Source organism: Narcine bancroftii, chromosome 12 (assembly GCF_036971445.1).
Source record: "Narcine bancroftii isolate sNarBan1 chromosome 12, sNarBan1.hap1, whole genome shotgun sequence".
Lineage (NCBI taxonomy): Eukaryota > Metazoa > Chordata > Chondrichthyes > Torpediniformes > Narcinidae > Narcine > Narcine bancroftii.
In genome coordinates, this window is record NC_091480.1 from 29,907,823 (window position 1) to 29,924,818 (window position 16,996).

Consider the following 16,996-nt stretch of genomic DNA (forward strand, 5'->3'; position numbering starts at 1 on the left):
GGACAGGACTAGATTCAAACTCAATTTGCTGGCATTGTAACAGTGTTGCACTAACTGCTACGCTAACCCTGCCACTCATTATCTACCCTAGTCTCCTATTGTTTCAGGTCCTAACTTTGATTTGTTTAAAAAATGCAAATATGTTTTAACTCGATATTGATGCTCTCACAGTCAGTTTCTTTACAGGCATTGTGTCAATAGCTTAATGATTTAGTCAGCTGTTTTACTCCTTGAGCAACATTAACAAATCTGAGACCTGTTGCTAAATGTATTTTGACATTCTTCCTTCCTCAACAGCTGCACTCCCAATGGCACCTCAGTATCTTGTCACATGTCATTTGGTCTTTGGTCTCCGTGTCTCAGATAGTGACCTGGTTAGCTCAGGTACTTCTCTTAAAATGTCATTGTCAAGGACATGACATTGGCAAGAGAAAGATGACTCAATTAGATTTTTTTTTTGCCCTGAGCTCATCTTCTCTGTCTTCCTCACCTTATTGTCTTCCTCACCTTATTCCTATCATTTCTTTTCACCTATTTTAGACATCCCATAAACTTCAGTTAAACCTCAGAGGAGGAATGTTATCATCTAATCTCGTGTCAAAAACAGACATATAGATGAAATATTTATATTTGGCCCCAGTTATTAACACATTCTTGTTTAGTAGTTTAGCTACATAATGTACTGAAAGTACATAATTTATCATTTAAAAAATAATCCCGATTCCTTCCAACATCTGAATTGACAGTTTAATCAATTATAAAACACACAAATGCTGAAGTATCTCAGCGGCTCAGGCAACATCCATGGAAGGTAATACAATAAAATCTCCGTTATCCAGAATTCAAGCAACTGGCAGCCTCAAGTGGCCGTCCAAAAATTTTTGTGGAAAATAAATAGGCAAAAATCACGAAAGTTTAACATTGGCACCCACAGCGGTTAGTTCGCCAATCCACGCAACATGCAACCTCAAGCAACCGCAAAATTCACTTATCCAGCATCTACCAATCCCCATGGTGCTGGATACTGGGGGATTTTACGGTAGATTGACAGGATTTTAGCCCAAAATGTCTGTGATCTATTGCCTTCCATGGTTGCTGCCTAACCTGTTGAGTTCCTCCAGCATTTTGTGTGTTTCTCCAGTTTTCTAGCATCTGGAGTTGCTCTTCCTTTACAATTATAAAATTCAACTTTCCATTCCTCAATTGAAACTCTATTCTTCCAGTGCAAACCCCACATCATATTTTTTTTCATTTTCGATCAAAGTTTTCATCATTGCCTTAGAACAGTTAGCTTCTGCTCTCAGGTCATGAGCTGCTCTTTAAAGGAAAAAAGTGAGATGAAGTTGTCCCCTGTGAGCCACAGGCCACATGATCACTGATAAGCCAAATTGCAGTCCTCAGGAGCAGGCGGCAACAGGTTAGAACCTTGGTTCCAATATACTCAAATCTATCTTAGGAATTCAAAATATTGCCAAATTTCAAGGAATGGTCTGAGGTCATAAGATTCAAGATTCCATTTTTGTCATGTAATAATCCAAAGAATGTAATATACACAAAATTTCCTCTGCCTGCAAGAAGGCAAATCAAGAGTTGCCATTAGCATTGCCTGGTGCACCTTACTGTAAGAGAAAGGAAGCAAAAGAGAGTCCCTTCAGAGACACTGTCTGCGGATTCTCTTTGTGGATCCACAGCCTCTGCAGCCACACAGACACCTATTTGATTCATCAACAACCCGAGCTCCAGATCCAAACCTCCAATATGATTAGCACCCGAGCCCTTGGGGAGCCCTTCATGCCCTCAGCACCTTCTCAAATCCTGGTTTCGATAGCTGGCTCCCATGAGCCAGTCTCCAGCAGACCACGACCTGTGTAGGTCCTTTGACTGCAAGTCGCCAGCAGCCCACAGCCTGAGTGAATCCTTCATTCGCTGCTCGCTGGCCTGCTGCCAAGGTCACCTTTCTTGTTGGGTCATCTCCCATACTTCTCCTTCTCAACGGGGGTGGGGATGGGGGGGGGTGGGATGTCCTCCCAATTTATGGTGCCCTGCACCAGTCCACTGTTCCCCAGGAGTCTACAACCCCTTGTGGAACTCTGCCCAATTTAGGCCCCGCATGGCTTCGTAGTTGTGGAATTAAAAATAAACACCTACCACCTCCTGCTCTCTCATGTCTTCACCAACTGCTGTGTTGCCATTACACCAGCTCTGGCACGCTGCCATTTTTTGGGGGGGGATTTAAGTCCCACAGAATGTTCATGCAATTTAATAACTTGATAATGATATCATAACTCAGGGATGTCATAGGCAATACATTTTTATGTACAATATTTAAGAATGCCGACAGCAAAGATATGACTACTAGGGATTAAACTGTGGGTGACAGGATAATGGCTAATGCTAATAGCAGCAACAACCACTCATTAAAGATGAACTTTTAAACTAGATTAGTCAAACACCCAGAAACACTTTCAAACAAAAGGGATTTCCAGACCATTAGAATTCCAATTGCTCAGTAATTCTTCACGTTCCATCTCTGATTCACTTTTAATTCAAATTTCCTGCAAGGCAGAGCAAACAACACTAACTTTTCACCTCCCAAGTTTTAATATTGGTCTCAGCTGCTTTAACATAACTGAACATATATCGCCTGAACACACTCTGTGTTGGATTCCCTTAAATATGAACACATATTTTGAACCTTCTCCAACAGCAACTCAGGAGCCTTGGCATTCATCCTTAGCTAACTGAAACTCCCTGCACTATGCGCAGATCTGTTTTCCCTGAATGATTAGACACATATTTCCCATCTCCTTCCCTCTCTGCCTTCTGCAGGGACTGCTCCTTCCATGATTTTCTTGTCCACTCCTCCCTCCCCACTAATCATCCCCTTGGTATCTACCCCCTCACCTCCATTTGGGGTCCCAAACAGTCCGTCCAACTGAAGCAACATTTCACTTGTGAATCTGTAGGCGTCATCTATTGCATCCGGTGCTCCTCTTGTAGACTCCTCTTCATTGGAAATTCTGGACGTAGACTGGGCGATCGCTTCATTGAGCAACTCGTCTCTGCCCGCCGCAATACCGTGGATCTCCAAGTAGCCACCTATTTCAATTCTCCATCTCATTCCCTTGCTGACATGTCTGTGGGTGGTCTCATGCACTGCCAGACTGAGACCACCTGCAAATTGGAGGAACAACACCTCGTCTTCTGTCTGGGAAACTTCCAACTGGTTGCCATTAACATCGATTTCTGATTTCCATTAAAACACTCCCCTCCTTTCTTTCCCCTGTTGTCTTTCCCCCAGCTCTGTCTGTCTGTCTGTCTGTCTCTCTCTCTCTCTCCCCTCTTTTCCTTCTGTCTCCTTTCACAGAGCCAAAATCAATTCTCACCTTCTTATCATATCCAATGTTGCACATTTTATTGGTCTGGAGCCCTCCCCCAACCATTCTTCAGTCTTTATTCTTATGCCTTCCTGTCCTTTGTTTATTCCTTGAAGAAGGGTTCAAGCCCAAAAAATTGGTAATATATTTTTACCTCCTATGGACATTGTGAGACCCGCTGAGTTCCTCCAGCATTTCTGTGTGTTTTTGCTATTTTCACTAACAAACTACTTATCCACAGTTTCTGGCTTCATTCAATCAGTCAAACTTGAGGTACACCAACAAATAGTTCACAGAGTTTCCCATGGTTAGCAGCACCAACTCAAAGCACAGCCAGTCAGTAGTTCACAGAGTTTCCCATGGTTAGCAGCACCAACTCAAAGCACAGCCAGTCAGTAGTTCACAGAGTTTCCCATGGTTGGCAGCACCAACTCAAAGCACAGCCAGTCAGTAGTTCACAGAGTTTCCCATGGTTAGCAGTACCCTATCTCTAAGGGTCTCTTACTGCAACACATGAAGTTGAGTCTTATTAGTTTTCCACATGGTCCAAGTCACAAGCAAAAGTGAGAAACTGAACTAAGACAGTTCTTGAGAAACCCAAACCCTTTATTATCTCCAAGTTGGTAAATCTCCTCTGATAGCAACTTATAGAAGATATAATAAGTAAAATGTCATTGCAATGTTGGTTAGGATGTCAAAAAGATGACAGGGAAATCTTCAGCAGTGGGTTGAGAAATTGAAAGGGAAAGTGATTTAGCAGGAACAATCAAATACAGAATGTAAACATTCCTTGAGATCTGTAAAAAGAAAGGATTAGTGACTGTCACCTAGAGATTGAGAGAAGTTATCCTGGGGAATAAGGAAATGGCAGGAATATTAGATAAATAGGTTGTGTCTAACTTCATGAAATAAAATATTAAAGCCTGAAAATGGTGGAGAATCTTAGGTTTTTAATGAATGAAAAGCTCAAAGAAATTATTATACTGGAATAAATCCCCAGGGCCTGGTACACTGCATCCCCTGGTTTTCACAGAGGTGGCCAGGATCACTGTTATTTGCCTCCCAAAATTCCATTGATTCCAGAATGAATCTCACAGATTGGAAGTACAAGTAAGAAAATGGGGAATTACTGATTTTGACATCAATAGTAGTGAAAGCTAAAATGTATAACAAAGAAAGTGGATACAGAGCACTTAGAAAATAATACAATGGAATCTCAGTTATCCTGAATTCAAGCAAGCAGCAGCCTCAAGCAACTGGCAAAAAAAATTGCAGAAAATAAATAGGCAAAAAATACAAACATTTAGAATTGGTACTACCAAGTGGTCATTTAGTCTTATCCAGCATCTACCAACCCCCATAGCTCCTGGATACCAGACTTTTACTGTATTTGAATTAGCCAAGCACAATTGGGATTTATACTTGAAATTGTACCGGCACTATAACTCCCAGAAAACATCGAACCGGCCATGTGACATCAGTGCATGATGATGTCAGCGCGTGTCAAGCACATGATTCTGGCTTTTAAAAGCTTGCATGGGTGATGAAGAGTAAATCCATTTGATTCATTCTAGAAACGCCCTGGGTGGTTATTTTGTCGTGTCCACTGCAATTCCAGTGGCACAAAGTCATGCTTGACAAATTTTTAAAGAGTTTCTTTCAATTGTGACAGCTCAGTAGCTCCATGAGAACTGGTGGGTTTTCAGAGACCTTTGATGGGGTGCCACTCAAGAGATCAGTAAACAAAGTGCATGGGATTGGGCATCATAAAAGGGAGTGGACTGAGGATTGACTGATAGAAAACAAAAAATGGGAATAAACAGGTCAATTTCATGTTGGAAGGTTGTGACTATTGGAATGCTGCAGAGATGAGTGCTTGGACTCGAGCTATTAATCATGTTAATTTAATGTCAATTACTGCTGTTAATATCAAGGGCAGTATCTCCAAGTTCATCCAAAACTGCTGGGAGGGGGGGGGGGTGGCCTTTAATTTGCGAGGAGCATGTCAGGAGTTTTCTGCATACTACAGACAGGTTGAGTGAATGAAGATGGAATGTTATATAGAAAATGTGAAATCATCCTCTTTGAAAGGCAAAGTAATGAAACAATTGTTAAATGGTGAGAGACCGAGTGTCATCATTCATCAATTAGTGAAAATTAAGGGGGGAGGGATGGGGGGGTGGCTTGGGAGGAGGGAGGGGGGAGGGAGAAAAAGTCACTGTAAATGTGTGGAAAAGAAAAAGTGTATATCATGGCTATTGTGATTTATGGTGTGAAAAATTAAAAAAAAAAAAAAAAAAAATTAGTGAAAATTAACATGCAGATAGTAATTATGAATGCAAACAGCACATTGGTTTTTATTGCAAGAGGGTTTAAGCACAAGGCTAAAGACATTTTACTGTAATGGCCCTGGTGAGACTACACCTGCAATTTACTGTGCAGGTTTATTCTTCCTAACTAGGCTAATATGTGATAGAAGGAATACAGTGAAGGTTGCTTTTGCCGATTAATGGATTCTCAAATGAGAAATGAAACAGGTTGTGCCGATATCCTCCAGAGTTTAGAAAAATTGGATAAGATTTCATTGAAAGATACAAAATTATTACAGGGTTAATTTCCCTTGGGTGGGGTGGCCAGAAGCAGGGACAATGTTTCAAAATAAGAGGGTAACATTCAAGAGAGAGTTAGAAGATATTTTTCATCCACAGTAGTGAATCTTTCTGTTGAAGAGGGATTTGGAGGTTCAATCACCGGGTATAAAGAAGATAGATTTTTGGATATGAATGGAATGGAGAAAAATGTGTTAGTACAGGAATTGAAGTTTAAAAGAAAATACATGCAAGTCCTGCTTTGATTAAATGGAAGAGTAGGTAGGAGAGGTCAAATGCTCTTCAGCTCCTTCTATTCCGATGTTCCCATGTTCACTGGCCTTGGAAGAGGCGGAAAGGCAATGGTCTAGAATCCACTCTCTGCAATAGCTCTCGCTCTTCCCCTTGGAAGGCTCTAGTCATTGCACAGTCTGCACAGTTCAACTTTACAACGGAAAGCCACTGGTTCTTTCAGATGTCCTCTAATCAATTGGGGCATTAAGCTGAATCCTTTCCCCAAGTGATTCTACCCTCTCTCCCTAAATCTTTCCTGGAACACTCTACCTCACTTCCTCTAAATATAATTTTAAAAGAAAGGCAAGACCCTGACTTCAATCATTATTTTAACCACAAGAAGGATTTCTTCTGTGGTGATCTCAGAATAGATCTCAGCCTTTTCTGATCTTCCCTTTGTTCATCTTTGTTCAAAGAACATTTAACTACACTGGCCAATGGAGATTTTTCTTCTTGAACACTTTTGGGTGTATTTTATGGATTTGGTGCTGCTGATCATGAAGATCACTTTATCACATACTGTTTTTTAGATAGTGTCATATTTTAAGTCTACAAGAATATTGCCCATAAAGCAAGCTGTTTTGGTCAGTCCAAGCATGCCTGGGTATGTACTCAGGGCAAGTGCTATGCAAATGTTGACTTGGGCCTGGTCATGCTTAGTCAGGATAGATGCAGTCAGGCTATAAAAGCAGCTCACAGATACAGATGCTGTGCATTACATTGATTATCAATCTATAATCAGGCATATTGATGCACATGTTCTTCAGGCAATTGCATAATGAGGGTACTTAACAATAGCATTTATTGTCTTCGGGAAAATTCAAAACAGCAGAAATGTCTCGTCAATGTAGCCGCAGCCGCAATATATTCAGTTATATTTGTAGCAGAATTAAGGCTCAAAGACGCAGCATGACTGCACTTATTAAGAAAACCAATGAGCTCTACATTGGTTGTAAAATTGGTGACCAAGACAAACCCTGGGGTCCTCACATTTGTTGTGCAACATGTGCAGTCAATCTGAGAGCATCATTATGTGATTAAGCATGCTAAATTCAACAAAAGCTCACTTAATGTTTCTCCAACTTGCTACGTGATGTAGAAAATATGAAATGATCTTTCTGTTCATCTTGAAGTTGTCTATCGTAAACCACCATTTTTTTTCAGGAAGCAAACCTTTTGAAAATATTTGTTGTCCAGTGTATCCAGGTTAATAACAGAATCAACATTTGTCAATCAGCTCTATTCCTTCCTACCCTGGTTTTTAACTCTTCCACCAATGGGAACTTCCTTCCTCTTGATCTATTGAGTTATTCCAGAGCAAATACCATCAATCCCATTCCCCCTCTGGTCTAATAACTCCTCCCACCAGCCACCTGAACTGAGTAATTTACATTATTTACCCACTGGCCCACATATCTTTGGCATACAAGAGGAAATAGAAGCACTTGAGGGAAACCTATATGATCACGGTTAGAACATGCAAATTCCACTTTATCTACACTCATTGGCCATTATCAGTGCTTGAACGAGTAGCAAGATTTAGAATGTACTTGGCAAGAACCAATCAATGAAAAGTATGGATTTCGGTCAAAATAGCCTTAGCTCTTTCTCATTTGGGCACGGAGACATTTTATTCCACCTACCTTGGAAGATTTTGTCAGACCTTTTCTAAACAAGACTTTTTTTCTTTCTTATTAGGTTTATTTATAGAAAATTAAATATTACAGTAAAACCCTCATTATCCAGAATTCAACCAATGGCAGGCAGCCTCAAACAACTGGCAAAAAAATTGTGAAAATTAAATAGATATAAAACATAAAGTTTAAAATTGGCACCTGCAGTGGTCAGTTTGCCAATCCATGCAACACAGAATCTCAAGCAACCGTAAAATTCACTTATCTGGCATCTACCAATCCCCATGTGCCAGGTACCAAAGAGTGTTCTGTACCTAGAATTAATTGCTCTTGACCTCCAACTGCATAGAATCATAGAATTCTACGGCACAGAAACAGTCCCTTGGTCCATGCCGACCACACCTGGCTCACTTTTCTCTAAACCTTTCCTGTTAATCCATATTTTCCAATGCATAAATGTAAAAGCAGTATGAATTAATTGGGAATTTTCTTTCTATGCAACAGCATACTGGGAGTTCTGCAAGCTCCAGCCCAGCCTGTATAAAAGGGAGCATTGATATTTACTTTGCAGTTGCTGAAGGAGTTTGGCTAAATGCTCAGTTCACAATCCCATAACCACCATTCGCTTGGTGATGGTTTGTTTGTTAGATCCTGACCTCTGACGTCAAAATATCTTGACTCTTAAACTTCATTGACTGTCATTTTGATTATTTAGGTATTTCAAACAGATCATGAAGTCGGCTCGAGCTAATGGGACCTCTGGATCACAGGAAGAAAACAATGACGATTTTCTCGGCTGCCTCGATATTCCTCTCAGTGTGAGTGTGATGTTGGAAACAGGCAACAACAGGAGGAAGCAGATCTCAGGCTGCAGTCCAGATCCCCACAGGACCTAGATTTCAGGGTACATCATGTCTCACCACAGGTCCCCTGTCTGTGATCCAGATGCACTCAACCTGTACCCAGTCCCATGAACTAGCATCAGACCCACAGGCAAGGTCGGTCCTTAAAACAGAAAAAGACCATGTTGCAGAGCTTGGCTTTGGGCTGTGTTCTAGGCAACATCACTGGCCCCAGACCTCACCAGGTTACACCACTAACCCCAGATCGCAACAGGTTACAGCACTGATTCCAGACCCTAGCAGGTTACACCACTGTCCCCAGTGCCCAGCAGGTTACATCAATAACCCCAAATTCCAGACTCCAACAGGTTACACCACTGACTCCAGACTCCCAGCAGGTTACACCACTGACTCCAAACTCCCAGCAGGTTACACCACTGACCCCAGGGCCCTGCAGATTACATCAATGACCCCAGATCCCAGCAGGTTACACCACTGACTCCAGACCCATCAGGTTACACCACTGACCCCAGGGCTGAATAGGTTACACTATTGACTCCAGGCCCCAGCAGGTTACACCATCTACAGAAACCCAAGAGGAGTCCAAACCCTGCCACGGTTCAATGTCAGATTCATTTTGGACTGAAATCTAATATTTTATGTTCCTTCATCAGGAAATTCCAGTTGAAGGGATTGATATGTGGTATAAGTTGGAGCCTCGTTCAAGCTCTTCCCGGGTGGAAGGAGACTGTCACCTCCTTCTCTCGCTGACCATGATGCAGGTATTGGGATAGGGGGCTGGGATGGCACAAGCACAATTGCATTGGGAAAGTGATGCCACCATTACATGTGCTCTAGCATGGCTCAGTATTATGTCATCTGCTTCTTACTGAAAGGCTGGGCTTCTGTTTGTGGGAACTGAAGACTCAGCCAACCTGAAGCTTCAGGTTGCACAGCTTAGTATTTTGCTGAGGCTTCAGACATTGAAATATCACTGAGCAGAGATAAAGGAAAGGCTGATGAGAACAATGGGAAGATTCACCACCAGCTTCAGGAAGAGGGCCTATACATAGGGAGAATCAGTGACTGCGGGAGAATGAGAAACCTATTCCCCAGTAAAAGTCACTATGGGACAGGGAGGGACCCATTCCCCAGTGAGAATCAATGTCTGTGGGAGAGCGAGGGACCCATTCCCCAGTGAGAATCAGTGTCTGTGGGACAGGGAGGGACCTATTCCCCAATGAGAATCAGTGTCTGTGGGAGAGTGAGGAACACATTCCCCAGTAAGAATCAGTGTCTGTGGGACAGGGAGGGACCCATTCCCCAGTGAGAATCAGTGTTTGTGGGACAGGGAGGGACCCATTCCCCAGTGAGAATCAGTGTCTGTGGGAGAGTGAGGGACCCATTCCCCAGTAATATTCCATGTACCAGAGTCAGCACCTTCAAGAGAGGGACCGAAACCTGCCAGGTCTCATTTTGTTCGGTGAGAAGGGAAGAGCAGTGGGCTTACTGCCTGTGATGGCTGTTACCTCTTCTTGCAGAGAGATACAGAGTCATGCAAGATGATGGCACCCATGATGATCCATGAGTTGCTGCTGAGACAGCTAATAACAACCGACCTTTCCAAACTCCGGGTAAGTGCCTCTTGTCACAAAGGACTGGGGCAGGTTTGCAGATCTCAGGCTTACGTGGACATAGCACACACGAACGTTAACATTTCTCATGCATGTTCACACTCCTCAATTGAATGTTTTGTACCAACAACAGATGTAAAAGCATTTCTTGTTATTTATAATTTAAGGCGTGATAAGTGGGAGTTTCCTCGCGCTGCATGTAGATAATGAGGTGTCAGCTTCTGTTACTGTTTTGTGTTGATTCATCACAGTCAAAAAGAGATGAAGCAAGGAAATAGGCCCTCCAGCCCACCTGACCTGTGTTGGCCATCAACACTCACATGGTAAGGGATGGTTGGTTATTTGCATCCTGTGTTCCAGTGGGCTGAGGACTAAAGCCTAGCAAGATCCCATTCTTGTCTTCGTCATGAGAGGAGATCGTCATCAACAGTGATGGCCAAAACCTCAGGATTCTGCTCCCCTCTCACCATCATCAGTCCTTCTGGCTGAATGCTGAGTTGGCACCTTCATGACCAGGGCAGGGAGGAAACTTCTCACAGCACTTGTATGGCTGAAGGGGGCCAGTGGGTGGTTCTGACTCCTCTCCTTTCCACAGACTGACCAAAGCATTTTCCATGGAGGCCTCAGCAATCACGCTGTCACCATTCTCTCCCAGCATGCTATGCAAATGGACCTTTCACCTCAACAGAAGACATCTATGTGCGTATAACTCTCATTGTCCTTTTCCATAAGTAATAAAACCTTCTGAAGGTAGTAATGCTTTACATATTGTTATTGCCATTCATAATTTTGAGAGCCAAGTATTGGGAAGACATCCTTTATGAAGAGAGCTACGTCAATCACCCCCAGGACAGTTACAGCACAGGTTAGATGAAAAATAACATTTCCTCTACACTATCCTTTAAATATTCTCTCATGGAAAATAAGCAAGGGTTGGATATGGAATGAAACTCCATTTTTGTTGTTCATCAGATACTTTATAAATGAATGAACCACATGTAACAGAAAAACTGAGTGGGTAACTTTGTCCCTCATCCCTCCAGTGAGTGGCTGGCTTACAGCAAACATCATCAGCTCCAGCCTGTGGACTATGGCTTCCTTCTCCAGCTCCTTGAGGACATGGATGGGAAGTTAGACCTGAATGTTCTCACTCAAGAGCAGGTAAGGTTAAGGTACTGGGATCACTGACTATCGCTGGTAAAACCTATTCCTCTCTCCCACCACTTCACTGCTTCTTGTGGTGGAAAATTACAAAGATCCTGTCAGTTTACATTGTTCCCATGTGCTCTACTCTCTTTAATATTTCCCCATGTTACCAAACTATCCCCAAGACACAGCTTTAGTCAGGCAATGTTTGGATGGAATGTTTCTTTAAATGGAATGGTAGCGCGCGCGCGCGAGTTACTAAGCAATTCTGCATTTGTTTGTGTCCCTTGTTTGTTGATGTGTGAGTGAGTGTCTGTATCATGCATCTTGCTCTCTTTCCCATGCTTTTAATAAGGTACACATTACTAACAGTCGTGTGAATGCTCATGTGCACATCTCGATCTACGGGCTTTAATTTCATGTGCCCTGTTGTGTATTATTGCTATACTACATTAGTGCACTTCCTTTATAAGAATATTTCTTCTTAAAACTGCATGCAGGCTGAGCCTTTCATAAAGAAAGCAGCTATTGAATTACATCATTAAGTAGTGAATTTACCCAATTAATCATGTACCACAAGCATTGTTCAGATACAGTTTGCACTGGTGATGAACAAAGTGGGATTGTAGTTAACACTCTGAACATCCAGATCATACTTGTGTTACTGATTCTAGTCCTTTTCATGAGATTTACTCACAGCTGTCGGTAACTGTGACAGGATGTCAGATTACTCTGCGTCTGCAGAAGTAATTTCTAACAACTCGTCTCGTGAGCACAGTGTGCGCAGGCCAACCAAGATTGACCATTTACATTTGAACAAACAGTAAGACATGGTACATTTGGTGCAGCAACACTGCATTTGCTCTTTCGTAAGATGGCGACAGAAATGCCTAACCTTGTGCATTTGAAGCATCCTTGGTTCTGCCCACTGAACAGAGGATGGGGCAATGACAGGATCTATAATGACAGATAGTGCAAGGTACCATCAGAAGTGAAATAAATACCAGACAAGAACATATCTCTTGAAACCAATGACGGAGAACAAACACCCAGAACTCGAAGCAGTGTTGCTCCTTTAATGGCAGTTATCATGGTGCAATAAAGTCAAAGAGTTCTGCAACATGGAAACAGTCCCTTCAGCACCAAACCAGTTCCATCTGCTTGCATTCAACCCATATTCTTCTAAACCTTTCCCACTCAATATACAATACATGTCTAAATGTCTTTTGAACTTGAGAATGATCCCCACTTTTACCACTTCCTCTGGCAGCCTTGGCATGAAGAAGGTGCCCCTCAGGTCCCTTATAATTTTTCTCCTCTCACCTTAAATTTATGTCTTCTGGTTTTAGATTCACCTAAATTTAGGAAAAAAGCTGTGACTATTTACCGTATCGAGGCTCCTCGCGTTTTTATAAATCTTTCAAAGGTCCACTCTTGGCCTCCTAAGTTCATGGAGAAAATCCCACCCTATCTAGCCTCCATTTGTATTTCAAGCCGACTGGTGCTGGCAACACTCTCATGAACGTTTTCTATACCTTTTCCAGTTTAATGATATCTTTCTTGGCTCATTTATCCAGTTATCTGGATCATATTGCAACCTTAGATGACCTTCTTCACTGTCCACTTTACTGCCAATTTTGTTGTCATCGCAAACTTAACTCCCATGCCAACTACACATAGAAAAATGACCTGCTAAGGGGAAGCCCCACAAGTCACGTTGCAAGAGTTTGTCATTCAGTAAACCCAGTGCATCAAACCTCATCAGATCACAATTGGCGTAGCAGTTAGCACATTGCTTTTACAGTGCCAGCGATCGAGACTAGGGTTTGAATCCCGTGCTGTCTGTAAGGAGTTTGTATGTTTTCCGTGTCTGCATGGATTTTCCCTGGGGGCTCCAGTTTCCTCCCACCGCTCAAAACTTACCAGGGGTGTAGGTTAGTTGCGCGTAAATTGGACAGCATGGGCTCGAGGGCTGAAATGGTCTGTTACGGTGCTGTATGTATGTATATATCAGACAGCAATGTTGAAGCCAATGCAGAAGTCAATAATAATGCTAATAATTCTGAGTTATTTATCACATACATCAGAACACTTAGTCATGGCTGGAAGTGAACCTTTGTAGCTTGCCATTCAGTGTACTCGTTGATACAGATGGATCTATTAACACAATAAGTGAACCAGCATTTAACTCAGTGAGGAAATGCTCTGTGAGAACATTTCATAACAAAATAGTATCATATCTTTATAGGTTTGAAGTGTATTTCACCTTTAAAATAATATTTTCATCTCAAATAACATTAATTCCACGAAAGTCAACATGACATTTTATTTAATCTCATGTGGACGTGATACTCTTCTGAGTATTAACACAGCTCAGCTCCTTCCATTGTAAAAATCACAAATGAATGACTCCAGTGTTGTGAAGAAAGTGCCATAGACAATAAATATTGGTTATCGGAGTATGAATACAGGAACATGACATTAAGAAAAATCAAAACAGTAACTCAGCAAGATTTGTTTCATCCCTGAGAACAACAATTCAGGCACAAAATGGAAAACGATCATGGAACATACCCCCTCTAGTGATGTTATATATACACTGCAAATATACCTTTAAGTGTCCAACTGCACCGATCTAAGAACTTGAACTTGTCCCATTTTGCACAAAGGACACTGTGCATGGAGCTGATGAAGGAATGAAGAAAATTAAACAATGGTTAAGAAAGATTGGGTTCCTGAGTAGATGTTGTTTGATTGGTCACAAAATTACCAAAAACACATGAGAAAGAACCACATTTTTAAGTCAAAGGAACTGATATAAATGTCAAGAGTTTTCCAGAAGATCAGGGGTCAGTATTGGCTTTGCAGATCTATATTCTGGGGATCATTTGCTTGTGATTGTCGATGACCATCCTGCTGTAGCAATTATTAAGAACATAAGAAATAGGAGCAAGAGTAGGCTGTCCAGCCTGCGGTCTGCCATTCAGTGTGATCATGGCTGATCTGATGATAGGCTCATCTCCAGGTGCCTTTTCCCCAAATCCCTTAATTCCATTGCTATTAAGAAATCTATCCAACCTGGTCCCCTCCACTGCTTCAATGGGCAGCAAATTCCGCAGATTCTTCACCCTCTGGGAAAAGCAGTTCCTCCTTATCTCTGTCCCAAATTTACTACCCTGAATCTTGAGACTATGTCCCCAGTTCTGTTATCCTTTACTAACATAAACAACTTACCTACCTCAATCTTATCTACTGTATGCCTTTCATAATTTTATGTTTCTATAAGATCCCCTTTCATTCTTCTAAATTCCAACGAGTATAGTCCCAGACAATTCAATCTCTCCTTATAGGCCAACCCCTTCATCCCTGGAATCAACCCTGGAACCTCCTCTACACCACCTCCAAAACCGGTACATCCTTCTTCAAGTAAGGAGACTAGAACTGCACGCAGTACTCCGGGTCTCACCAGTACTTTGTACAGTTGCAGCATGACCTCCCTGCTCTTAATAAAGGCCAAAATTCCATTTGCCTTCTTGATCGCCTGCTGAACCTGTAACCAACCATTTGCAATTCATGCACAAGCACTCCCAAGTCCTTCTGCACAGCAGCATGCTGCAATCGCTTGCCATTTAAATAATATTCTGATCTTCCATTTTTCCTTCCACATTTGCCAACATTTCACTCCATCTGCCGGATCCTTGCCCACTCACTTAACCTATCTATATCTCTCTGCACTCTCTCTCTTATCCTCTGTACAATTTGCTTTTCTATTTAATTTAGTGACATCAGCAAACTTACTCTCTCCCTTCTTTCAGATTGTTTATGTATACAGGTATACCCCGCCTTACGAATACTCCCTTTATGCAAATTTGCTTTTGTGAAGAAACCGGTGTTCGCTTTTATAAAAGGATTTTTGCTTTTACAATAAAGGGGCCAGTGAGGCTGTCACAGGGAGGCTGGTGGGACTGTCACATGGTGGCCGACAAGTTGGTCACAGGGTGGCCAACGGGGCTGTCAGCACATGGCTGGTGTGTCTGTCACAGGGTGGCCGGTGTGGCTGTCAGCATGCGGCTTGCGAGGTGATCACAGGGCGGCCAGCGGGGCTGTGAGCGTGCGGCTTGCAGGCTGATCACAGGGCATTGGTGAATCTGTCACAGGGCGGCTGGCGGGGCAGTCACAGGGTGGCTGATGTGGTTGTCAGCACGTGGCTGGCGAGGCGATCACAGGGCAGCCAGCGGGGCTGTAAGTGGGGCTGTCAAATCTCGCTGTCTTCCCGATTCTGGTAAGTGAAACAACACTGTACATACATTATTTCTACTTTATATCGACTGTGTATTTATCATATCATTCCTGCTTTTACTATATGTTAGTGTTCTGACCATCGGTTGAGGATGGAGATCTTGTCGCTGAGGAGGACTTTGCCGTCTGAGCTGCGCAGCGGGCTTTGGACTTGGGGTGAGGGGCCGTACACAGCCTTTAGAGCCTCGTAGAAACCCCTGAAGTCGCCAATGTCCGCGCTGAGCTGTGTTCGTTTGGCGAGGCTAGTCCACCACTCATTTTGGATCTCCCGGAGTTTGCGCTGAAGATGGCTGCATGCGCGACGGAAGGCTTGTTTCTTCTCTGGACAGGACGGCTTTGTAAGGTGAGCCTGGTGGGCAGCTCGCTTCTTTGCCAGCAGCTCCTGGATTTCCTGGCTGTTTTCGTCAAACCAGTCCTTGTTTTTCCTGGAGGAGAAGCCCAGTACCTCTTCAGTGGATTGCAGTATGGTAGTCTTCAACTGATCCCAGAGGGTTTCAGGGGACGGGTCCGTGAGGTCCCTCAACAGCCCCTAAGGCTAGAGCTGGATGAGGTTCCCACCCTGGATGAGACATATAAGGCAATCGAACAACTGAAAAGTGGCAAAGCAGCAGGTATGGATGGAATCCCCCCAGAAGTCTGGAAGGCTGGCGGCAAAACTCTGCATGCCAAACTGCATGAGTTTTTCAAGCTTTGTTGGGACCAAGGAAAACTGCCTCAGGATCTTCGTGATGCCACCATCATCACCCTGTACAAAAACAAAGGCGAGAAATCAGACTGCTCAAACTACAGGGGAATCACGTTGCTCTCCATTGCAGGCAAAATCTTCGCTAGGATTCTACTAAATAGAATAATACCTAGTGTCGCTGAGAATATTCTCCCAGAATCACAGTGCGGCTTTCGCGCTAACAGAGGAACCACTGACATGGTCTTTGCCCTCAGACAGCTCCAAGAAAAGTGTAGAGAACAAAACAAAGGACTCTACATCACCTTTGTTGACCTCACCAAAGCCTTCGACACCGTGAGCAGGAAAGGGCTTTGGCAAATACTAGAGCGCATCGGATGTCCCCCAAAGTTCCTCAACATGATTATCCAACTGCACGAAAACCAACAAGGTCGGGTCAGATACAGCAATGAGCTCTCTGAACCCTTCTCCATTAACAATGGCGTGAAGCAAGGCTGTGT

The 16,996-nt window shown here is 42.9% G+C and overlaps 2 protein-coding genes across 5 annotated transcripts in view; one reads left to right on the top strand and one right to left on the bottom strand.

Annotated features, from left to right (window-relative positions):
- Positions 1-16,996, top strand: part of baiap3 (BAI1 associated protein 3) — a 96,172-nt gene that overhangs the window by 41,036 nt on the left and 38,140 nt on the right. For all 4 annotated transcript variants that reach the window (XM_069906601.1, XM_069906604.1, XM_069906603.1 and 1 more), the window contains 5 exons: positions 8,609-8,711; positions 9,410-9,517; positions 10,277-10,369; positions 10,965-11,068; positions 11,413-11,530. In XM_069906601.1, coding sequence (XP_069762702.1) covers positions 8,609-8,711; positions 9,410-9,517; positions 10,277-10,369; positions 10,965-11,068; positions 11,413-11,530 — 526 coding nt within the window. The remainder of the gene's footprint in view (positions 1-8,608; positions 8,712-9,409; positions 9,518-10,276; positions 10,370-10,964; positions 11,069-11,412; positions 11,531-16,996) is intronic.
- The window catches only part of tsr3 (TSR3 ribosome maturation factor), a 57,987-nt gene continuing 55,126 nt past the window's right edge, over positions 14,136-16,996 (bottom strand). Inside the window, exon 8 of the mRNA XM_069906613.1 lies at positions 14,136-14,200. Within this exon, the coding sequence (XP_069762714.1) occupies positions 14,151-14,200 (50 nt within the window). The 3' untranslated portion in view covers positions 14,136-14,150. The remainder of the gene's footprint in view (positions 14,201-16,996) is intronic.